Source organism: Siphateles boraxobius, unplaced genomic scaffold, assembly GCF_051911475.1.
Source record: "Siphateles boraxobius isolate OS27281-9 unplaced genomic scaffold, OSU_SipBor_1 22, whole genome shotgun sequence".
Taxonomy (NCBI): Eukaryota; Metazoa; Chordata; class Actinopteri; order Cypriniformes; family Leuciscidae; genus Siphateles; species Siphateles boraxobius.
The window spans coordinates 30,866,825-30,891,612 of NW_027508833.1; the positions used below are offsets into that span (position 1 = coordinate 30,866,825).

The 24,788-nt window shown below is 43.2% G+C and overlaps 1 protein-coding gene across 3 annotated transcripts in view; it reads left to right on the forward strand.

Moving 5' to 3' along the window:
* Positions 1–8,881: 8,881 nt before the first annotated feature.
* grid1a (glutamate receptor, ionotropic, delta 1a) overlaps positions 8,882–24,788 on the forward strand; it is a 373,012-nt gene continuing 357,105 nt past the window's right edge. The window contains exons 1-2 of one of the 3 annotated variants that reach the window (XM_077239644.1): positions 8,882–9,425; positions 12,091–12,246. In XM_077239644.1, coding sequence (XP_077095759.1) covers positions 9,347–9,425; positions 12,091–12,246 — 235 coding nt within the window. In that variant the 5' untranslated portion in view covers positions 8,882–9,346. The remainder of the gene's footprint in view (positions 9,426–12,090; positions 12,247–24,788) is intronic. The other 2 variants (XM_077239645.1, XM_077239646.1) reach the window with 2 other exon arrangements.

Consider the following 24,788-nt stretch of genomic DNA (forward strand, 5'->3'; position numbering starts at 1 on the left):
CGGGACGCCGAGCGTACCCGTCTGCTCGACGCCCCCATATCCCAGGCCGGCCTCTTCGGCGGAGCGGTTGAGGACTTTGCCCAGCAGTTCTCAACTGCACAGAAGCAGTCTGAGGCGATTAAACATATTCTGCCCCGACGGCCTGCTGCTGCCTCCACCCAGCCGTCGGTACAGACACCTCAGACTGCTCGCCGCCGAGGGCGCCCTCCTGTGGCTCCCTCCCCTCCCGCACGGCCCCAGCAGCAGCCTTCACCCGGGCCGCGTCGTGGAGGAGGCCGCAGGAAGGCGCCACAGCCCTCTCCAGCCCCGCGCCCCGCTAAACGCCAGGCTAAGCGGCGCTCCTGAGACGGGCTGCTCAGTGATGGTGTCGGTTTTTTCCCAGGAGGTGGTTGCAGGCCCCCTCCTTCCCCCGGCGGAGGGCCGGGGGAGAATCTTTTGTTCTCCCGCTGCCCACCCACGGGTGGGCAGTACCCTATTATGGTCAAAGAAAGAATCAATACACCCATCACTGAGCACACAGAGCCGGTTGACAGTGCGCGACGCCCCCGGGCCTTGCCGCTCTCATCCCCCTCTGTCACAGAGTTCTCGGACCGCAGTGTGTGCCGCCTCCGGGCCTCGCCACTCCCGTCCCCCTCTGTCCCGGAGGGTGCGGGCGACAGTGTGTGCCGTCTCCGGACCTCACCACTCTCGTCCCCCTCTATCGCCAGACCCCTGGCAGAGCAGACCCCCGTGGAACGCTGGTCCTTCCCTGGTCTCCTCTGTCAGGACGCGGAGCATGACCGCGCCCCCGCTCCGGGCCGCTTTGCCACCCTCGCCTGGGCTGGTCACTCCGCTTCGCTGCCCCTCCGGGGGGACGCCTGTGGTTCGTATGACCCCGCTGGTTCAGTATCTGACAGCTTGGTTGGAGCTTCCCAGCCTTTCTCGCTGGGTCGCCAGAACTATCAGGCTCGGCTATGCGATTCAGTTCGCACGGTCTCCTCCCCGCTTCAGGGGAGTTCGCTTCACTATGGTCGGTGGCAATGCCCCTATCATGAGAGCGGAGGTTGCTACCCTGCTGGCGAAGGGTGCAATCGAGACTGTCCCTCCAGCCGAGATGAGGTCAGGGTTTTACAGCCCGTACTTCATTGTCCCCAAGAAATCCGGTGGGTTACGGCCGATCCTGGATCTGCGCGTCTTGAACCGCTCCCTTCACAGGCTGCCGTTCAAGATGCTCACGGCCAAACGCATTTTCGAATGTGTGCGGCCACGGGATTGGTTTGCAGCCATAGACCTGAAGGACGCCTACTTTCATGTCTCCATCTTACCTCGACACAGACCGTTCCTACGGTTTGCTTTCGAGGGGCAGGCATACCAGTACGCGGTTCTCCCCTTCGGGCTAGCCCTGTCTCCTCGCGTCTTCACGAAGATCGTCGAGGCTGCCCTTGTTCCCCTTCGGGAACACGGGGTTCGCATCCTGAACTATCTCGACGACTGGCTGATCCTAGCTCACTCTCGAGACCAGGTTTGCGAACACAGGGATCTTGTGCTTCGGCACCTAGCCCGTCTGGGCCTTCGGGTCAACTGGGAGAAGAGCAAACTCTGCCCCGTGCAGAGGATCTCTTTTCTCGGTATGGAGATCGACTCGGTCGCCATGTCCGCGCAGCTTACGAGCGAGCGCGCTCACTCGCTGCTGACTTGCCTTCGACAGTTCGATGGCCGGAGTGCGGTCCCACTGAAATTGTTTCAGAGGCTCCTGGGGCATATGGCATCCGCAGCCGCAGCAACGCCGCTCGGATTGCTTCATATGAGACCGCTTCAGCTGTGGCTTCGCGATCGAGTCCCGAGGTGGGCATGGCATCACGGCACGTTCCGAGTCCCAGTGACTCCGAGCTGCCGTCAGTCCTTCACTCCGTGGAGGAACCTCAGCTTTCTACGGGCCGGAGTTCCCCTAGAACGAGTTTCCAGGCATGTTGTTGTCTCCACAGATGCCTCTTCCACGGGTTGGGGCGCCATGTGCAACGGACATGCTGCCGCGGGCTCCTGGACAGGACCCCAGCGCCTTTTGCACGTCAATTGCCTCGAGTTGCTGGCAGTACGCCTTGCCCTGCACCGTTTCCTCACGTTGCTCAGGGGTCAACACGTACTAGTCCGTTCAGACAATACCGCGACTGTAGCGTACATCAACCGTCAGGGTGGTCTACGCTCCCGCCGTATGTCGCAACTCGCACGCCACCTCCTCTTATGGAGTCAGAAGCACCTGAGGTCCCTTCGTGCTATCTACATTCCGGGAGATCGGAACTTTGCAGCCGACGAGCTGTCTCGGTTTCGGCCCATCTCCGGCGAATGGAGACTCCATCCCCAGTCGGTTCAGCTGATTTGGGACCAGTTCGGGGACGCACAGATAGATCTGTTTGCCTCTCACGACTCGACCCATTGCGCCCTGTTCTATTCCCTGACCGAGGGCTCTCTCGGCACGGATGCACTGGCGCACAGCTGGCCGCGGGGCCTACGCAAGTATGCGTTTCCCCCAGTGAGCCTTCTCGCACAGACCTTGTGCAAGATCAAGGAGGACGAGGAGCAGCTCATTCTGGTTGCGCCGTATTGGCCCACCCGGACCTGGTTCTCCGAACTGGTGCTCCTCGCGACAGCACCTCCTTGGCCAATTCCTCTGAGGAAGGATCTCCTTTCTCAGAGACGGGGCACCCTTTGGCACCCTCGACCCGATCTCTGGAGGCTCCACGTGTGGCTCCTGGACGGGACGAGGCAGGTTTGAGTACCCTGCCACCAGCGGTGGCGGCTACCATCACTTCCGCTAGAGCATCGTCCACGAGACATGTCTATGCGTTGAAGTGGAACCTCTTCGTCAACTGGTGCTCTTCTCGTCGAGAAGACCCCAGGAAATGCTTGATCTCTGTCGTGCTTTCCTTCCTGCAAGAGGGGTTGGAGCGAAGGCTGTCTCCCTCCACCCTGAAGGTGTATGTGGCCGCTATCGCCGCATATCACGAAGCAGTTCAAGGTAAGTCTCTGGGGAAGCACGACCTGATCGTCAGGTTCCTGAGAGGAGCGAGGAGACTAAATCCTCCTCGTCCTCCTCTCGTTCCCTCTTGGGACCTCTCAGTGGTCTTAAATGCCCTGCAGAGGGCTCCCTTTGAGCCTCTGCAATCAGTGGAGCTTAAGTTCCTGTCTATGAAGACAGCGCTCCTGGTTGCATTGGCCTCCATCAAGAGGGTAGGGGACCTGCACGCATTCTCCGTTGACGAAGCGTGCCTGGAATTCGGGCCCGGTCACTCTCACGTGATCCTGAGACCCCGGCCTGGATATGTGCCCAAGGTTCCCACCACTCCCTTCCGGGACCAGGTGGTGAACCTGCAAGCGCTGCCCCGGGAGGAGGCAGACCCAGCCTTGGCACTGCTCTTTCAAAGAACGCGCTCTCCGCGCTTACGTAGACAGAACGCAGTGTTTCAGGACCTCAGACCAGCTCTTTGTCTGTTATGGTGGGAGACTGAAGGGAAAGGCTCTCTCAAAGCAGAGGTTGTCTCACTGGATAGTGGACGCCATTGCTTTGGCTTACCAACAGCAAGGCCGACCGTGCCCCCTTGGTGTGACAGCCCACTCCACCCGGAGTGTGGCTTCCTCTTGGGCTCTAGCGCATGGCGCCTCGCTGGCAGACATTTGTAGAGCTGCAGGCTGGGCGACACCCAACACATTCGCCAGATTCTATAATCTCCGAGTGGAGCCTGTGTCCTCTCGTGTACTCGCTTCAGTCAGCTAGTACTGGACCCGCTCAGGTGTCTTCGCTTGCTCGCCTTTCCACTCCACGGACTGGATACGTGCGATTATTCCTCAGGTGAGCCTTCCTCTCTGAAGCCCTGAGTTCCTCCAGCACTGTTGATGCTGGCGCCAGTGTCTATTGCCTGGGCGTCGGCTAGGTGCCTCCGTGTGCATGGTTCCTCCCTGAGTAACCCCCACATGTGTATTTCCACTGTAAGCCTCCTTGAGCATGTGTCTTTCCCTTGGCAAGCCATCTTGCCCTCCTGGAGTTGAAAGTTGCCACCCCTCGGGCTGGTCACTCCAGTGTTCCTCCATATGTGCCCTCCGGCCATATGTGTATCTTAAGTCCTCCCTACGGGTAGGCATGCTGCGGCATATCTCCTCTGAGATATGCTTCCCAGTGTACCTTGGTATTCCTGTGTTAAGTAGGACTCCTTCGTCTGTGCCAGTATCACGACAGGGGGATCAGACTTTCGCAGGGCACTGGAAGACAGCTGTGAAGGTGGCGTGATTTCACGGGGACCCCCATTCGTCGTCATCCGACGTAACTCGGAGTGACTACGAAAGGGAACGTCTCGGTTACATATGTAACCCTCGTTCCCTGAGTAGGGAACGGAGACGTTACGTCTCCCTGCCACTTCCGCTGTACCGCTGGGTAGACGCCTGAGTTCAGTCTCGGCTCCTCAGCGAAGACATATCTGCATGTTGCCGAGCGTCCTCCTTTTATACCCACGAGGTGGGGCGGAGTTACGCTATGCAAATTCCGCAGACCCATGGCATTTCATCGCCATTGGCTCGTTTTATAATACACGAAGATGATTGGCTTTCTAGGCGAAACCCCCATTCGTCGTCATCCGACGTAACGTCTCCGTTCCCTACTCAGGGAACGAGGGTTACATATGTAACCGAGACGTTTTTTCCCCTGTAGTGTCTCACCGTAATACATTTTTACACAATTTAGAACTGCAACATTTTTAAGCAAAAAATGTCCACTGTCTATTGTCAATAGTTTAGTGATGCATGAAGCACAGCTCATACAAAAGTCACATTCAAATCAAACTGCTTTCTGTTGGTCAATGCATGGTGACCAACTTGAAACTATTGCGGACTCTTCCTCAAGAAATTCCAATCGTGTGATTCCTATTGAAATGACTGGAGTTTGTCAGTGAAAATTCACAAAACAACGGCAAATCTTAAACTGTTCTTTCTCTCAGCAATTACATTTATCATAATCCTTTGGAACATTAAATTATTAGCTCATAGAAATCCTATATTTGGTGTATTGTTGACTGGTCTCTGCTCTTTGCCCTCTCACAAAGTCCCTGCAGTGAAGTCTAGTATTGACCAAATAAGTTGTGACACACGCTGTTCTATCTTGTTAGGTTAACACCCAGAGTCTAGCTGAAGTGTGTAGCCAGTGGAGCCAAAACACAGATTAGTACACTAATCCAACCTTGAGGTTTGAAGATGGAGGGTCTCATTAACAATCAGCAGTGCTGAGTCAGACTCAGTACTTACCACATGCTTCAGCAAACACAGGGAAGCTCTTCATTACCATTAGTTCCGATTACAACCACATATTCACATGCACAAGTATCAGGTGCCGATTCAATGAAGCTGAGAGAGGGCTTTTCTATGTAGGGATGAACGGAATGTTAAAGGAATGCATAATGTTTATTTCCACAGAAACTCAGGATTATTTAAAAAAAAATCAGAAATAGTGTAAAGATCTCCAAATCGAGTGGGAACTCCAAAACAGGGTGGTAGCTCCATAATAGGGCGTGGCTTCCTTGACAGACAGACACATGCCATTAATGTAAGTCCCCCCCCCCCCCAAACAATTTCAGTGCAAACTGCGCCCCACAGCCGATTCCAAAAATTGAATTGGTCATGTCAGTCGCAGTGCTGATTTCCTACACAATGCTTCAACAAATTCTAACCCTAAATCTACCCTACACCCTAACCTTAACCAATGAAATTGACTGCATGTTGGGATTTGCGGATAATAAAAATGAGATTGCAGAGCTGGGCCGCCTGTAACTCCCCAACCGGACCTCACCAGACAATGGAACAAAGCAACAGACTAAAACGTTCCCACATGTAAAAATTATGTTTTATTTTAGATCAACTAGAAACAATGTTTAATTTACGAATTTTTATTTTGAAATGTAAGTCATTCATGCCCCATTTTGGAGATCTTCGGTCTGCAGCTATACCTACTTTTAGCATTAATGAAGCATTTAGAAGTAAACACTGTCAGTATGTTACTTCATGTTACTTTATGTCTATATTACATAATTTATATAATTTTCATGTTTATTTATTTTATTTATTTATTAATATTTTACAATAAAGCTTACATCTTCCATCATGTCTTATTATTGATGTTGAAAAAAGTTGTGCTGCTTAATATTTGTTTTGTGTGGAAACCATGATGTTTTTTATTTTTTTTAATTAAAAAAGTTTAAAAGCATTTATTTGAAATAGAATTATTTTGTTTGATGGATTTAACGCCTAAATCAAAGTATTAATTTCTAAAAAGAAAATCTTACTGACCCCAAACTTTTAAAAATAGTGTATGCTTTTCACATGTAAAGTCTAAATTCTGTCTCTCTTTCGCTCTCTTTTTTTTGTTCTAGTGAAACTACTGTTGTATCCAGATCTACAACTCATCAAGACATTCATCACTGATGTAATTCCCGTAGGTGTTTCCATTACATCAACAGAGGCCGTCACTCACCGGTGTCAGGTACAGATGTAGCATGTCTTGTTTTTGCCATCAGATATTTCAAATATGTGCAGGCAACAAAAAGGAGACAAGCTAATGTCCTTCGCTAATTCAAGACAACGGTCTGACAGACTACCTGCTCAGCTCCATGCAAATAAGGAAGTTATGTCATCAGTATTACACTGTCATGACAATAAAGTTGAAATACTGTATATTGGATATATGGTTAGTAAGTGATTTTATGCACACTAGTTTTATGTTAACATGTATGGCATGTATTTGCCCTGTTTACTTCCATTATAAGTGCCTTATTAAAGGGGAGGTATAATGCCCCTTTTTACAATATGTAAAATAAGTCTATGATGTCCCCAGAGTGTGTATGTAAAGTTTTAGCTCAAAATACCCCAGATAATTTTTACAACATGTTAAAGGTGTCCCTTTTTGAGGGACAGTAAAAACTTGTCGTTTCGTGTGTTTCCCTTTAAATGCAAATGAGATGCTGCTGCCTACACAGAGGGCGGAGCTTCAACAGCTGTGTGTTAGCAGCTCTGATGACCTCAGGCAGACAAGCACTAAAATGGCCGAAACAGTTCTGCCTTTTATGTTTAAACTTGAGTTGGAAAATAATGTTGAGACTCAAGAAGAAGTGACAACATTTAGAGTGCAACAGGACGTTTCTGAATGGTTAGTTGATGAATTTATGTTGCTGATGTGGAGTTAACTATCTTCAAGTCTTTGATTAGCATATTCTCTCATGATCATCTATAAAATCGCTCGTGTAGGAACTGTTGTAAGATGCCTACATAGTGATATGCTATTGCATTTGTGTTACGTACTGTATTGCAATAAATGTGAAAAGACGGATGCGACAGCTTGAGCAGACTTACAAATGTGCTCTACTACAACAACTCTTCCTCTTCTCAACATGAACTTTGTGTTCCTGGGGGCGGGGTTTATGTAAATTTTAGGGTTAGTGATGTCACTAACCCGGGAGAAATGTAGTGTAATCCCTACCAGCCATTTGTTGTAGTCTTTATAAAACGATTTCTTTAAAAGCAAATATCTTCCTTTGCTTTGAACTTTGAGCGTTGTAACTTTGCAGATGTTGTTTTTGCTCAAACAGTAACACACACTAACTAAAGTTAGAAAATTGAAATCATAATCAAACACCCCTTTAAAAACGTGGGATGAATTGAAATGATTGTATTATGTATTATGCCACAAATGCTGTCAATTTAGTCCCCATTCCTCTAATTCCATTCAACCTATTTTGATATTTATATGATAGATTCAGCACATTGAAGAATAATTCTGTGGGGGTGAAAATGTTCTTCTAGAACTGGCTCTACACATCATCATTCATTTTTGGTTATTTAGCTAATATGGTATTTCAAATGGAAAATTATTTTTATTAAAAGATGATTAAGAATTACCCGAGGAAACGAAACTGAAAAGAAAAACGAAATAATAATTTACCTGAAAACAACAACAACAACAAACAACAACAACCCGTCAATGACCTTATAATACATTCACTGCATACAAAAGTTAAAATTTTGCTCAGTTTATTAAACATATGAACTCATTTCTAATCAGTAGGGTTGACAGAGCCTCGCGACAGCAGTTCGTCTAAGTCACCATAGGGGCGCTGTGGCGCTGTCCATGTCCGAGTGATCCAAGACGACCTGATAGCCTTCACCAAACAATTAAGAGATATTTCTGTTAGTGTTGTCTCAAGAAATATCCTTTAATTGTAAGGTGAAGGTTATCATTCTTCATCCTATATAGAGGAAACAATCAGAAACGTATGCTGGAAAATTTCTGCAAGAAACGTGACTTGAGAGTCGCATTTTCATGTTTTTTTAAATGTTGAGATAAAGATTTTTTTCAATGAGCTGCACTTGAGCGTTCAAACGACTCACCTGATTACCGGTGCAATGTTGTTGTATACATGCGTATACGCCATAGACTTGACGTTATGTCCATTCATTCACAGTCATTTCAGCCTCAGTCACCCGTGTTTTCCTTCGTTCCGTGGTTGCTACAGATCCCGTTTCTTTTCTTTTTCAGTGTGCTAGAGGGTCTATTCAGTACCGGACAAAACATCCACCATTCAGCCTGAGGTCGCCTTTTTCCTCTCTACAACTTCTGGAGTCGCTGTTAGTGCGGCGAACTTCTATGGAAGATTTTACGCGTCCGTATAACCAACTTTTCTCCCCCTCCAGCAGCCCTAATTCAAAATTAGTCAGGGGGTTGTGTCTGTCTCTCAATAGGAACGCATAGTTTAGAATGAAATATTTGAGGAAATTCTTCTTCCTGGTGGTCGGTTGAACTTTACGCGCTGAGGGCTGCGCAAGACCTCCCGCCGCCACTCCGCTTGTTCCGACTCTCTCCGGCGCGCGCAGATTTAATTTCTCCTTGGTTTTTACCGTACAGTCCCGATCTTTCGATTCTTCGGTCACGTGGTGGAGCGAAACGCAAAGATCTGCGAGCTTTCAGAGAGAGAGAGAGAGAGAGAGAGAGAGCGGGGGAGAGAGGGGGGGACTCTGCGTTGCAGTTAGCAGTATCCAAACCACAGTGAGAGCTGGAGCGCGCGGACTCGTTGCTTTGCCTCTGACCGTGGTACCCCCGTCGTATCCCTTGCTCTCCTACCCCTCCTCTTCTGCTTTCCTTCCCTTGAGAGCTTCTTTTCCCCCCGCGAAATATCCTTTCTCACTCTCAATTTTAATAGATCTCGGAGAAAGATAGAAGTGACGTATCCTTGATCTCCTCTACAGTGGTCGTTCTCGCGCACGCTCTTTTTTCTCTGGAACTGGATTTTTGAAACGACGTGGACGCGTGGATGATACACCGTGGCAAGAACTGGAGATGGAGTTGCTCGTGATCAGCCTCTCCTTATGGATCCTGCAGTGCCGCTCAGCTCGCGCGGACTCCATTATTCACATTGGTAAGTACGGTCTTCACAGATGACTTTCTTCAGTACATCGCTTTTTAAAGTCTAAAGCGTGCAGATTTGACTTGATAGAAGACACATTCACTCCCCTGAACAGTTTGTCATTTGAGAAATGGCTTTAACTTGCCAGGAAACATTAGCAAACAGGTCCACAAAGTGTCTTTCAGGTGATGGCAAACGCGTAGTGATTTTAGCTACACGAGACGAAATCAAATCGAGACGTCTATTCTCAGTGTTTTTCAGGGTTAACTCCAGTCCACCCCTCCCCACCCTTAAGCCTGAACTTTCTGTTGAACGTGACGGAAATTTTAATTCCGTTCAGTGAGGTATGAGCGCGCGACATGTCTCTTCTCGTGCATGTTTTCTCGGCGTTTCTTAACTGAACTTCAACTTGTGTGATTTTCTAACTATTGTAGATCGAATAATCTTTTTCTCAGACGCTTTTGTTTTCTCACTCGTTTGTATTAGTAAGGTTAGCAGCCTAGATGCTGCATTCGGTCCTCTCCGGTAACTTACACTGGGAACGGAATTGGTTTGCTTGCTGATTTGAATAGATTGGCTCAAAACACCTGTAAATATGTTATTTTGAGAAACGTGGCTAAATAAAGCTGGTTAGCATTAGGATAAATAAAACTGGTTCTTGCCGTATTCTGGTGTTTTATCTGATGCTTCTGGTGCTCTTCTGTTGGTATAGGGAAGCTCTCTTTTGTATGCAGTGGATGTTCTCCATCATCCGGTGTGCTTGGCTCTTCTCCTCACCACAAAGATCACTCAAAATTGGATTTGAAGCTTACATTTAAACATAAACATTTAAAAGTGATAAAAGAAAATGTTTGCATAATTTAGCCTAATCCTTTATCCTTAAAATTAAGAAATATATTTTGTATTAAAATATTATTAATAATTCTCTGCCAAAGTCAGTTTGGTGTAATGGACATGCATGAAGCCATTTTGTTGTCATGTGACAAGAAAACCAAAATAGAGAGTTCACTTTTAGACCCTCATGATTGTGTATTTAGATTTTTTATTTTAACGAAAATACATTTTGTTTGTGTCAAATAGAGTGACTTAAAGAAAGCGTCTTGATATTCATGATTAAAAAAAATGAGGATGTTTGTTAAAAATACCTTAATTTGTAAAAAATAAAATAAAATGATTAAGTTTAATGAACTCGTATTTAAAGGAAAGTATTATATGTATGTATATACTGTATATAGTATGAAACCACAAATGCAACCTTGCATGGAGTATAAAAGCTTAGCGCATGTGTTTTTAACTAGGTTTTGAAAAGGTTTCTCCTTTTTATAACCTTATAACCGGTTGTATTTTAACTGCATATGTTGGCTAAGTGATTAAAATGAGCGTGCTATTATTGCCTCAGTGCATGGCTTGAATAAAGCCCTATTTGCTTCTCCTACACCTTTGGCACTTCAGGCCGGCTGCTCTGTGCATTTTATCACTGTCGGCTTGATCTCAATGTGTCATATCATTGATGGGTCACTGTTTATAGTCCTGCACAAATCAGCCTTATTGATTGCATCCAGACACACTTTGATTTAACACTGGGCTGTATTTCGAAGTGTCATGGTCTTGTTAGTGAAACAGAACTTTATGTGTTACTCAGTCATGTGAAGTCAACGTTTAAATTGCTCTGTGCAATATTATGTTTAGTATTAATATGTAAGCAGCTGAATTAAAAAAAAATTCCCCTGCTTAGTGCATGGCCCTCTGAAATTCTTGAATCTGTTAGATCAATCGTGGCATTGAACAGAATCATTTTGCATATTGACTTCTAAACAGGATATTTAATGACAATTTTCACTGTCCATGGCAACAAACTAGGGCTCAAACCATGTATATTGTATTATTTCCAGTCTCTAAACGTTGGTAGAATCGTGCAATTCAAAACATTTAGATTAATTAATGGAAATTAATGGTATCTAAATTAATATTGTAATATTGCATCAGTGTTTGTCTTGTTGCTAGGCTGATTGTTTTTATTTGTGGAAGTGTTAAGCTAATCTACTAGTAAGATTATAAAATAATTTTCTCAAATCAATACTTCATATCCAGTTTTTTATTTATTTTGTAAGTAGCTGTGCAGTAAGAGCACAATCCTTTTCTTTATTTTTCCATTTCATTCATCTGTCTGGGATTTTTGCATGGCCTGTCCACTTTCTGAATTGAATGACTTTTCAAGGACTCTGCAAACTCTAACAACATATAAAAACAGCTCAAATTTTCCACGGATGCACCTTATCATGTATAAGATCCCCTTGACATAAAATATCTTCCCGTAGGCCTACAACCCACTGTGTTTCCACAGACTGTAAAACGCCCTTGACAAATTAAGGATGCGTATAGAATATTTACAGCGTTTCCAGTGATTACGCTCTCCATGGTGCTGAACTCACTCCTAAAGTGCTGTTGGCTATTGACAGGTGAGGAAGTTGCTGTAAATTGTGTCTGATGGTTAAATGGTGCATTCTCTATAACCTGAAAGGGTATAAAATAGTTTCAACATTTTAATGCACATTATGAATCTGCACCCCCTTCATCTTTACCCTGGAGATTGATAGGAAAGTTTGTAATAACTGTGCAATGGTTTCCAATGTTAATGAAATATTAATAGCAACATACATTCTGTTTCATTCAACAGGAGCTATTTTTGAACAAAACGCCGTACGGGATGACGAGGTTTTTCAGCTGGCCATTTCAGACCTGAGTTTGAATGACGACATCCTCCAGAGCGAGAGGATTACCCATTCTATCAAACTTATCGAGCCCAACAACCCCTTCCAGGCAGTACAGGAAGGTGAGTGAGTGACTGGGATCTCTCAGCAATTGATTAACCACGGCGTTCTACTTTATCTTTCTGTCCGATCCGCTTGCTTGAGCAGTTTCCCGATATCGTCGGACCGTCTCGTGAGGCTCTGACGTCAACAAGTAGAACAGCAGCAAGTGTGGGATTTCCATTTATTTTTATGCATCTCCAGGGCTGTCAAGTGTTGATTTCCTTCTCTCTGTCTGTAATTCGATTTAAATCTTCTTCTTTGCCTTTCAAACAAACTAAATAAGCACCCCTTGGAATCAGAATCCAGTGGAAGTGTACCCATGTGGAAATGTGCTGAGAACATATGAGGTAACATGCTGAGGGTGTTTGTGTCACACAGGCAAGCTGGATCAGCAGTGCCGCTCACAGACAGTGATGTATTAATGTAGCAGGACTTGATTTATGTTATCAAGCATGAAGGCCAGCTGTCATCATCTGTCCAGTTCAGACATTTCCATTCCCTTCCTCATATAAGCAAATCTTCAGTTTGATCGTGGCTACCTGAGATTAATTTTAAAAACAGATATTATCACAACAAATTTCTCTCATATTACAGAAAGGGTCCATGGTCTGGCTTCATGAAAATCTTCTAAAGAAGTTGAGAAATTTCGAATGATATAGATTGCTTGTATTGATTGTATGGCAGAATTGCTATCGAACTCAATGAAAAAACACCTCAAAGGCCATTTTATGCACTTTCCGGAGATTATCGTAGTAATCATTATAATCACGCACACTACTTTTGGAGCAGTTGGCTTGGTGGGAGTTCTGACATTGACGGTTCATTTTTTTAAATGCGGCATGTATTTTAACTGCCGCTTTTTTAAAGAGCCTCAAATTGGAGTGGTCTGTTGCTTACAGTTGCGTTCCATTTCTCTCTTTCAGTTGCGTTGCATTTCTAGAGTGACTGTCTACTAGAGTATATGAGTCAATGATGTGGTAATTATAAAATTTAAAACAAGGTTGCTATTGAGTAACTTATGTCACGCATAATCTTGATGATCATTGTTTGCATTGTCATTTAAAAGTATTGAATACATTTATTATAAGTAGCTGTTATGTTGTAATGCTTAATATTTGAAACAACCCAAGCAATTTTTTAAACTTTAATACCTTTAAATAACTTTTAATTATTTACAATGATTTCAAGATCATTCTTTTCAGGAATTCAAATTTGTTTTAATTTTGTCTTTAGAACTATGTTAAAAACAAAGATAAGAACATTGTCAACATAAAAAGTCAACAGTTCTAATGTTATTTTAGGAATTCATTATTTGACATCTAAACATCTAAATCTTCTTGAGGAAATAAACCTTTCAAATCTGCCTTTTCAGTTTGTGTTGGAATGTGAAGGGTTAAATGAAAGATGCCCGTTTCGCCTAAAGCTTTCAGCTCAGGGATTGGTGGTCCAGCTATGAACATACAGAGGGCCAAGCAATAGCTAGTCATTAATTGACCAATCGAATTTTCCCTATAAATGGGTGGGACTCTGATAATATAGCTAGCACTGTTCACTATAGAAAACGCATAACATTAGTGAGAAGGACATTGTTGCTAATTTATTATCCATTTCTATTTTGTGTTTTTATTATCCAATCTTGATGTATCCATCAAGATTAACTTTTAATGTAAATTTTGAGTTAATCGGCAAAGGGAGATATACACCAGAGCTTAATTTGGAGCAGAAAGCCAAAGCTTCTGAAAGCCTTTCAACCCATAGACAGTAAAAATATGGACTGCGGATCTCAGCTTTCTCTCCACTGTAGAAAAACGGTCCCTGCCGATTACGTTGTTCGGAGCCCGAGTCTGCACAGTAGTGAACCTGAGTTGGAGTAGCATGAGTTGGTCTCGCCCACACTCCCGCACCCATAGACCTAGTCGCAAGCATAGCTGTCAAAAATGATGTTATTCCCTGTTTTTATAGCATCAAATAACTAACTAAAACCAAACTAATTGGAAAAATACGTCTGCATGATAAGAAGTACCTAAAATGACTGGAGCCATCTTTGGTAAAAAGGGATTTGAAGTGTAATTGGATTCTTTAGTTTGGCTCGTGCCCCATTTGATTACATTGAGAGGGCGGGGTTTAAGACCTATACTGTAGCCAGCCACCAGGGGGCGACCAACATGTTTTGGCTTCACATCTCAGGACGTATGCAGGACACTTGTTTCAACCCCAGCAATAACAAGCGAGACCCCATTAGCCAAGAAGCTAAAGCTTTTTGTTTGCAATTGTTTGCTGTTTGGGTAAGTTATTTAAAATCTAATAGGTCATATTCCAACTTATTTTATTATGGTATCTGTTACCATCTGTATGGTATGGTATAACACTGCCACTGTTTTATATATGTTATGCTTTATTTGAGAAAACAGTGATTTTGTGGAATTACTGGTCAATCTGTAAATTTATTAACTCAACAACCTTCTGTTTTAAATCTGCATAATAGTAAATTTTTCCCCCCAAATAAAGCATAAGTTTATTACCGTCTGTTACATACATTTAATCAGCTGCTGTGCCAGTCTTATGATATTATTTATTTTCAACATTGCTTGTTTGTTTTGGTGGGTTCCAAAATGCCACGATTGCTGTTCACTGTCTATGATGCAGAAGTGTCTGTCACTAATTTGCTTTGTTCTGATCGCTGTCATGATGTTTCAGCTTACATAATATTTCATTGATTTTGTGTGTCATACATTTTGCAACCCAGCCAGTTGTCACCATATTCCGCTGAAATGCACTTAACAATTGTGAGATGATGCAATTATTTGCAATGAGGGTTTGCATTTTATTAATTTTGTTTTATTTTGGTGAATACTCTCATACTCACTGTGCTGTTTGCTTGTTGCATTGTTTGTCAAAGGTAATGTATGCAGCACTATAGAAGAGGACACAGTAAGCTAGGCTGATTTTAGGTTGAGTTTACTTTTTCCAGACGAGGGAAGGGCTGAGAGGGTCAAGGTACAAAAGTCATGGTTCGCTACTTTCTCCTACAATAGGTTTACATGCATCCAAGGTAAAAAAAACACTTACATTTTCTTATGATATACATTGCAGCATCACCTACTTTGAAACTGTCTGAAACAGTTCGATCATGGATTTGGTCTCTAAACCACTTTCCGAGAGCCTACTCTCCTCATTGGCCAGATGGCCCAGTCTGTTGTGATTAGTCTACTGCTTACAGCACATGTTGGAAACGAAACGTTCACTATCTGACTTTCTGCTCCAGAGGCTTCCTGAGCATTTTACCACATCTATTTGAGCTTGAGTCCTCATCCATTGGAAGTGAATGCAAAGTGGATTCGCTCTCGCAGTGCAGAAGACAGTGTCTTCTCGACATGTCGACGACACGAACCAAACTCTTCTAGGCCTCAGTTACAACTGAAGTGTTTGAGGATGGGTCAAAGTAGACGTTGTTCGCGGGCAGTCAATGAAGACCATAAACTGGCATTATGCAAATGTGTTACAAACCTACGTAGGTTCATTCAGGAATTAAGACTGGAATTACTGACAACTTGTTTCAGGAAGTTCGGTTCTTTCTTTTGGGAGAAAATAACTAGTGATGACAATGGGAATGATTGGCCATCCTGAGGACACTGAGTATTGCTCTTCTGTTTTGTTTCAGGGGCTCTGGGATCGATTAGCCTCCCTGGTTTTGAGTGACATTTGAGTGGTGATGACCTTTCACTTTGCTCTTTAGCTCACGTTCACCCTGCTGAGAAGAAACTCACCTGTCAAAATTACACAAGTGCACACCCACAGTCACATACAGCCACTTAATCTTCTCTATCAGCAACACACATAGACTTTTGGCATAGCATAGTTCCAGGCTTTTACCCACTAGTCAATAAAATGACTTAAGATCCTGTATATTGAGAGATGACACACAGCTTGAGCTTGTGGCTCAGGTGAGAGTGTGTATTGCGAGGACACAGCTGTGTGTTTATCTCACTTGCATTTGTGCCGCTATGGGCATTACGTCTAATTATTCATTACAGCTGTGTGACTAAATCATTCACCCACACAGACATCTCACACAGTAGGTCAGTGTGTGTGGGTGCAGAGGTGTGTGTGTGTGTAGTAGAAGAGGAAGGGTTTTTTCCCCCCCGGTGTGTGCAGGAGAGACTGTGCTACTGCATAACAATGAACCAGTGCAGTTTTGTTTTTTTTGTAAGAGAGACAATAATGCAAGATAGCAGATTCCTGTTGTGACGAGTCAAGCTAAAATTCAAGAGGCAAAAGTGTCCTTATGTCCTGCTGTGCTTTTTGGGGAAAAAGTGCTGACATGGAGAAATAGACTCACCTGAAGGGGAAATCGCTTGAAAAAGGTCACGTCCTGCGTGGAAACAACTTTTAGCGTCATATTGGAGTCCTCTGAACGGCTGCTTTTATTTCTTCTCTTCTCTTTATCCTGTCCCTTTCAATTTCTCACCCCTTCTGCTTTTTCTCTCCTCTAAAGCCTTTCTAAAGCCCTGATTTGAACTATTTCTAGGCCACAGGAAATAGAAATGGTCATCCTGGATGCTGTCAGATCTTTCTTTTCTCCAAAGGTTTGACACTCCCTTGTAAAGATCATAGATTTCTCTTTAATTCTTTGCTCTGTCTCCTCCTCTTTCATCTTGTCTGTGGTGCTTTCCTTTTTTGGAAGTCAATAAGGTCTCTTTTCATCCTCTGGATAGGTTTAGGCTGCTTATCAACCCACCTGTAATACACCGTTGTATCATATCGGGGGTGTGAGCAGCCGTGGCTCGTCTGTAAGGGCAGTTCATCCAAATCGTAGACCTCTTTATAAACTGAATAAATAATAGATTGTAAATATGTTTAGCATTCTGCAACAAATATTTTTCAGATTAAGTCGGAAAGTGTGCAGGATATATTAAAATGTAATGTATGGCTTCAGCAGGTGTGTATTAATGATATTAAGCAGGGCAGCGGATGCCTGAGCCCTCCCTGGCTCTACAGCACCCCACAATTTTCCAATGTAAATCTGTGGTGAAAAATGGAACTGCACAAGCTCTAATTCAGAGTCATTGGGGCAGATTTCAGGCTTCCCCTCTTATTTTCATGTTACCTTACGTAAACCTCACTTCAGACCAAGTTCTGTTGTGTTTATTTGGGGGTTTATATGGGGAATAAAAATCCAATAAAAAAAAATAGTCACAATTGCTATACAGTAAAGTCACAATTTCTTAATGAACTGTATATGGGCAATTGTGAGGAATAAAGAGACAATGTCATTACTGTCAGATATACAGAAAAGTCACAATTTCGAGAATTGAGAAGGAAATAGGCTTTGATGAAAACCTGTCCTCACACACACATTTTTTCTTTTGTATTCATACAGATAAATTCAAATGACACCTAAGATTCTTTGGTAACTGAACTATTAGAGATAAGTTTCCTAGGCGGCTGTACAAGAACGGTCTATGGGTTCCAGTTATCTCTCTCACGCTCTTGCGCTTTCACTGTGTCTTATCTAACGCTGAGTCAGGAGGTGGTCTTAGTTGGCAATTCACATTCTGACGTGCCCTTTCAAAATGGCAGCTTGTCTACTCCGGGTCCCCAGTTCAGCTACGGCCAGTGTCTCATATTAATGAGATCCAAAATGGCTACTGTCAGGAACTCAGTTTCATTTTAATGTAGTTTAAGCCTCAAATTACTGGACATCTCATTCATATGAGATCTCAAATATCTGTAGCCTCAGACAGGAAACAGTATTTACTCAATGACTATGTTTGTATGTGCACCAATAATGCAATTATTTCTAATAATCAAAGCAATGTCTTAATCGCTGTAAGATGTTTACATAACACGAGCAGAACTGTTATTTTCATTATTTTGATTATTCGCTAATAAGTATGGTTATACCCCATTCAGATAGCCATACAGTATGCATGTTACTGTCCATTGTTTTAATCTACTCACGTGAAATTCAAAATAAATTTTTATAGACGTACTGGATATTATTTGGCGCATTGCAATGCCGAGTTTGCCTATGTTGCCGTCTCATTTTTTGCACCATCTGGATGAAGATGCTGAGACTGCACAGCGAGTTGTGTTGACAGTTTAGTGATTTGGAGAAGAGAAAACATCAGAAAATATTGTCACAGTTCATCTGTGAAGTTGTGTGAACAACACACAGCATCAGTGTAGAACCGAGCACATGCGCACTATGGTCAGTAGTGAGATGAATGTGTAGTGTATACATGCCTGTTTATTGCTATTAAAATCAGCATAAGCCATATAGTTCAATGCAAATATGGTTACTACGATTATGAGCTTAATCGCATTAGTTTGTTCGAAGTGTTGCGTTTACGGGAGGTAAAGTTTAATCACAATATTGCCTAAAAAAACATAAATAATGAGGGTGCATGTAAATGCACTAAATGACAGCAATGACAAGGTTATATTGGTCTCAATAATCAGAGCTGCTTGTTATAATAGTCTGAAGACTCCTTAAGTGAGAGCAATGCTTTGCTAAAGTGTACCCTGTTCTCGGTGTAGTGACCTTTTGATTCCACAAGTGCCACCGAGGTCTTCTGTTTAATGCTTATGTTAACCACCCACCTTCAATGGTCTAATCTGATTTAGTCAGCATATTTTTTAACCAAAGCAACTTACAGTATATTTTTTGTGCTACTGGGACATCTCCCCTGGAGAAATCTCAGATAAGGTGCCTTGTTTTAAGGTTTTCAATCTGTGAAAAAGAGACCCCTAGGGGGCCTCAATGGTCTCCATAGAAAATTTTAGAAAATGTAAAAAGATTTTATTAAATTATTTTTCACAGTAATAATAATAATAAAACAAATATATTTTTTCTGATTAATTTATTAAAGTAAATATTTTCCTGATAATATTCAGATGACATTTTAATAAAATATTTTACAGATATTAATTATATTTAGAGTTTCGTTATACCATAATTGGCTTTTTTATGTACTAAAGCAAATTATTATAAAATTATCTACTTACTCTACTATTGAGTACCTGCAAGTACAATAATACCATGATTAATCACATGACTTCTGGAAGCAGAATGAATGGTAATTTAACATTTTGCTTAATTTGTTTAACAAATATCTTGAAGTTAACTTTGCCAGCCTTGAATAACACATATACAGCCTTTTAAGCATCCCCTTGTGTACCTCTAGTGGTCACTGGACTAAGAGACCACATAGTTACAACCAACAGCAGTGCAACACTAATATTAAATGAAAACAATATTCACAATCATTACTGAGATTGTCTTAGCTTACATCGCTTATGAATATTTTCATCTGAGGGCTCTGTGTTAGATGTTTATGAATGCCCTGGGAATAATATAAAGAGATCATCATGAGTACACACTAAGGAGTGAGTATTAATCACCTGCTTTTCACAGAGGCCACGTGCACGTGAGGACAATGTGAGCTCATGCCTCTTGTGGCGTTCGGCACCATGAGCTCTGTGTAAACAGCATGCTTGATTAAAGGACGAATATAGATAGAACCTTGTTTAATTAGAGTGAGTTCTGGAGACAGAACGCTTGGTGAGATTCACTCAGGGCCCTAGAGCCTCTCCCATCATTGTCGAGTGACCAGGTTACTGGCCATGAACTGCTCTTGCTTACAATGAATAAAAAAACAACCATCAGATAATTAGCTGCCCGGAGAAAAGATCTGCCTCAGTCCCCCTCCCCTATATATCTATCTATCTTAGCTATCTTATCTATCTATCTCTCTTTAACAAGTACAGTATCCTGATATGCTTTCATGAATCAGATTTGCATTGCACGGTTATTAAGCTAAAAGGATTATAGTTGTCTCTTGTGGTGTGGTCTGGGTAAGCTTGCGATTCGAGTCATGTGATTTATAAGACATTCTATTGAAACAGCTGGGAGAGTTAATGGTCAGACAGTTTGAGCTGCTCCATTCTGCAAGATGAAGGAAATTGTCCTTGAAATGGCCTTGCAGTGATGCAAGTGATGGACAAGCGTGCAAACGTGCGATGCAGGAATCCAGATGTGGATGTGAGAGTGTGATCAGGGCTGTTAACCAGTAAACAAAAGCAATTATAGTTGCAATGTTTTCACCCAAGTTGCAAAATCAATTTCTGTATATACTAAAAAAAAAAAAGTTGAATAAAGGTGCTGTCACATTTATTGTTGCTCTGTGAATTTTTGAGGGTGAAATCCAACCATTTCAATAGTAATTCATGAGATATAAAATATTTCACCATGCAGATTTAGCATTGGGTTCAGTTGGTCATGGAAATTCACCACATTGAGCAACAGAAAGATGCTTGGTTTCATTTCTGTGTGAGCTGTACTTCATACATTGCTCCACTATTGACTATAGATAATGGACCTCTTTTTGTCCACAAAATTTTTCTGAAATTTACTAATGTGACCGCACTTTAAATAAGAGCTTCCATCCTATGGGTTCAAAAGAAACAAATTGTAATTTAAAAGTTTTTTTTTAAGCGCATCTAAAGATTTATTTGGTAGATTTGGTTTCTATCATAGTTTACACTCTTCTTACTGAATATAATCCACCTCAAGTGAGAGGGTTTTAAATTGCATCCTCTTGTTTACATCCAGCTTTTTTTATGTAAGATCCCAAAATTGCCATTAAATATGTAGATGGAAACTCTTTTTTGTATATATATACCTGGATTTTTTTTTTTTTGTATATATTGTTTATCTAAAATCTTGTTGCCATCACGGGTAATGGCATAATGGTGCTGAGTTCGAGAACTTCCACAATGCAGCACTCTTTACAGCTCTAAAGAGAGAAAAACTACAGGACTTTTGGATTTGAAACTGATTTAGCTGTGCTTTTTGTCTGTTATGTGCAGTAGTTTTGAGAGATGCTCTGATGATTTTGTCAGGAGGCATTGAATAATGGGCTGTCTGGGTGATTTTTAAATTGAATACATCATATTTCATCATTTTGCCTCGCGCTGTGGTTATGAGGTAATACACTCTGGGTTTTCTTTTGCATGTGTTTTGGTGCATTTCAAATCTGTTTGTGGACAGGGAAGAGCCTAAATTGGCAAATCTGCTCAGGATTTTTCAGACCGCAAAGGAATTTGATGGGACAGAGAGACATACAACAGTATCAGTAGCAACATGTTGCCCACATTCATAGGCCGGTTATTAAACACTTAGCTTTTTACACTTAGTGTTTTTGCCATTTATACATTGCCGTTCAACAGTTTAGAGTCTGTTCGATTTTTTTGTTTTTGAAAAAAATAATTATTTTATGCAGAAAGAACCTATTAAAATGATCAAAAGTGACTGTGAAGACATTTCTGATTTCACAAAAGATCTCAAATAAATGCTGTTTTTATTTTTTTACTTTATAGTCTATTCTTTAAAGAATCCTGACAAAAATATCATGGTTTCCATAAAAATATTAAGCAGCACAACTGTTTTCAACATCAATAATAATAAGAAGGGTTTCTTGATCATATTAGAATGATTTCTGAAGGATCATGTGACACTGAAGACTTTGCAGTGAAGAAAATTCCGCTTTGCCATCACAGGAATAAATTACATTTAAAAAAAATATTCAAAGAGAAAGCAGCCATTTTAAATTATAATAATATAATATTATTGATGCAGGGAAAAAACATAAAAACAATATTACAAAACGGAAACTTTTGAACTGTAGTGTATGTTCTGATTGTACGTTGTTTCAAGTCTGCCTGTGGAAAGTGCAGTATGCATCTCATAAAATCAATGGAGATCCTCAAAATTTACTGTACTGGAACTCGAAGTGCGTCGATACGACACTATGGGGAACGCCCTTTAGCGTAACGCGTCTGAAGTTAGGATCAAAGGGATGCCGGCACACAACAGCGTTAGCTTTCTCTCTTCAGCATGCGCTCTCTGTTGTATGAACTGTCTATTTGGTGTTGTCTGTGATATATATATATATATATATATATACACATATAATCAATAGGAAAATGGCAAGTGAGCAATTCAGAAAGTGTGTGCATCCCTGCCCTCGCTTTATCACGGGTGGGGACACACACGAGATGTGTGTATTGTATTGAGGGCCTGGCTATATCTGATGAAGCCGTGGTTTGGGCGGCGGCTCAGATCTTGAGGCTCGCAGAGAGAGCTAGCAGAGGGGATTGAGACTGCTTCAGCACTTTGTCGATCCTCATCTGATAGCTCAGATCCCTTCACTCCCTCTGCGGAAGCCCGCCCCACGGCTTCTTCCGCTCGGGTTGAGGACCCGGTGGTGCAACTGTCTGATTCAGATGTAGACTTGCTCAGCATCGCGGCGGGGGATCTAGATGAAACACATCAGCTATTTCAGACCACACCAATTTATGAGGAGCTCGTGGAGGTTGTGACGCTTACAGTGGCCAAACTTAACATCAGTTGGCCACAAGAAAGGCAGGAAGCGCAGGTTAAAAGCAAACTTGATGAGTGCTTTTTGCAGCACCGCTCACAGCCTTTACGCCGGGGTTTGCCGTTCTTTCCAGACTTACACAATGAGTTGTGTAAGTCATGGAACAGGCCATTTTCAACGCACCTTTCTAATCCCCCGGTGTTGGATTATAGCAACATCACGGGGGTAAAGGAGAACGGTTATGGGATGATGCCGCGTGTTGAGGCTTTGGCCAGTTATCTCTCCGCAGACGTTGCATCATCCCTTAAAGCCCCGGCGCTGCCCACCAAACCATGCCGTACTACATCTGCTTTGGTGGGCTTAGGTCGGGCTGGTGCGAGCCTGCATACTATGGCCATTTTGCAGGCTTACCAGGCCGACCTGTTAAGGGACCTTGATAAAGGCGAGGGTCCGACTGTCGAGGATATTGCTGAGCTGCGCAAAGCCACAGATCTGTCTCTCCGTGTTACCAAGGAGACGACCCGTGCCATCGGCCACTCAATGACAGCACTGGTAACCACGGATAGGCATCTGCGGCTTAATCAGTCGGGTATCAAGGGGAAGGACAGGGCCTTTCTCCTTGATGCCCCCGTTGCACCTACTGGTCTGTTCACGACGCTGCCAGTGCGGTTGTCGACAGATTCCAGGAAACGAAAAAACAAAGTGCAGCATTTAGGCAGTATCTCCCTCACCACTCAAGGTCCAGAAAGGCTGCCGCAAGGGGGCCACCTATCATCGGGCTCCTCATATCGGCAGGGTCTAAGGAGAGTGTCGCTACTAGGGGTCCCCCTCAAAGAGCTTGGGACTGTAGGCGGCGCTCTTACCCACAGCCTCCCGAGAAGGCGGATCTGAGGGCCGTCCTTCAGGCCAGAAAGGCAAAGGGAAAGAGGTCCTAATTCTCGCCAGCTGAGGAAGTTCAACCTGCCACAGGATCTGCTCATTCAGTTCTACTCAGCCATCATTGAGTCTGTCTTATGCGCTTCCATCACTGTCTGGTTTGGTTCAGCTACCAAATCAGACATCAGGAGACTACAACAGACAGTCCGGACTGCGGAGAGGATCATTGGTGCCCCCCTGCCAAACCTCCAGGACCTGTACTCTTCCAGAGTGAGGAAGAGAGCAGGTAAAATCATCACAGACTCCACTCACCCTGGACACCTCCTGTTTGAACTGTTACCGTCAAGACGGCGACTCAGATCACTGGCCACTAGAACATCTCGGCACAGGAACAGTTTGTTCCCACAGGCCATTTCCCTCCTGAACAGTTAACACTCCTCCCAAGGCATATGCCTGTAAGTGCAATACTCCCACTGTTTAGTGCAATATCCTACAATTCAGGTGATACTTATATGTAGATTTATTTATAATATTCAAAACACTGTAAATAGGTTCATAATCTGTAAATCTGGAAATGTCTATTCTGACTAAACCCAACTTTGATAGTTTTATTCTCATATATTTATATTTTTATTTTTTTTATTCTTATATAATTTGTAGTATTATGTTTCATGTTGTATTTGTATTTGTATATGTCCACTGGAAGCCTCAGTACCAAAACAAATTCCTTGTGTGTGCAAGCACACTTGGCAATAAAGCTCTTTCTGATTCTGATGTGAGACCTCTGAGGGCCACCACTGGCTCCACTGAGGCTCCAGGGCATCCGTGTGCTAAATTACATCATCGACTGGCACATTTTGGCTCAGTCTCGGGAACTAGCGGTTTGGCATCAAGATGTTGGCCTTGGCCACATTCAGAGCTTGGGGTTGAGACTCAACACAAAAAGAGCGTGTTGACACCCGCCCAGCGGACTACGTTCCTGGGGGTGGTGTGGGACTCGACTACGGTGCAGGCACGTATGTCTCCTGCTCCGTATAGAGTCCATACTGCCCACGGGGACCAGGATAAAGTTAGGCCAAGCCATCACAGTGAAACACTTTCAGACATTGTTAGGGCTTATGGCAGCAGGGTCCAAAGTGATACCTTTTGGCACATGAGGGGCACATGCTGCAGTTGAGGGGTTTTCCCCGAGGGGAAATCCATTCCGCATGATAAGGGTTACGCCCCACCCTCGTCCGGAATGCAGAATCCCTGACAGCATTCAAAAGACAACTGAAAACTCATCTCTTCCGTGAGCACTTAAC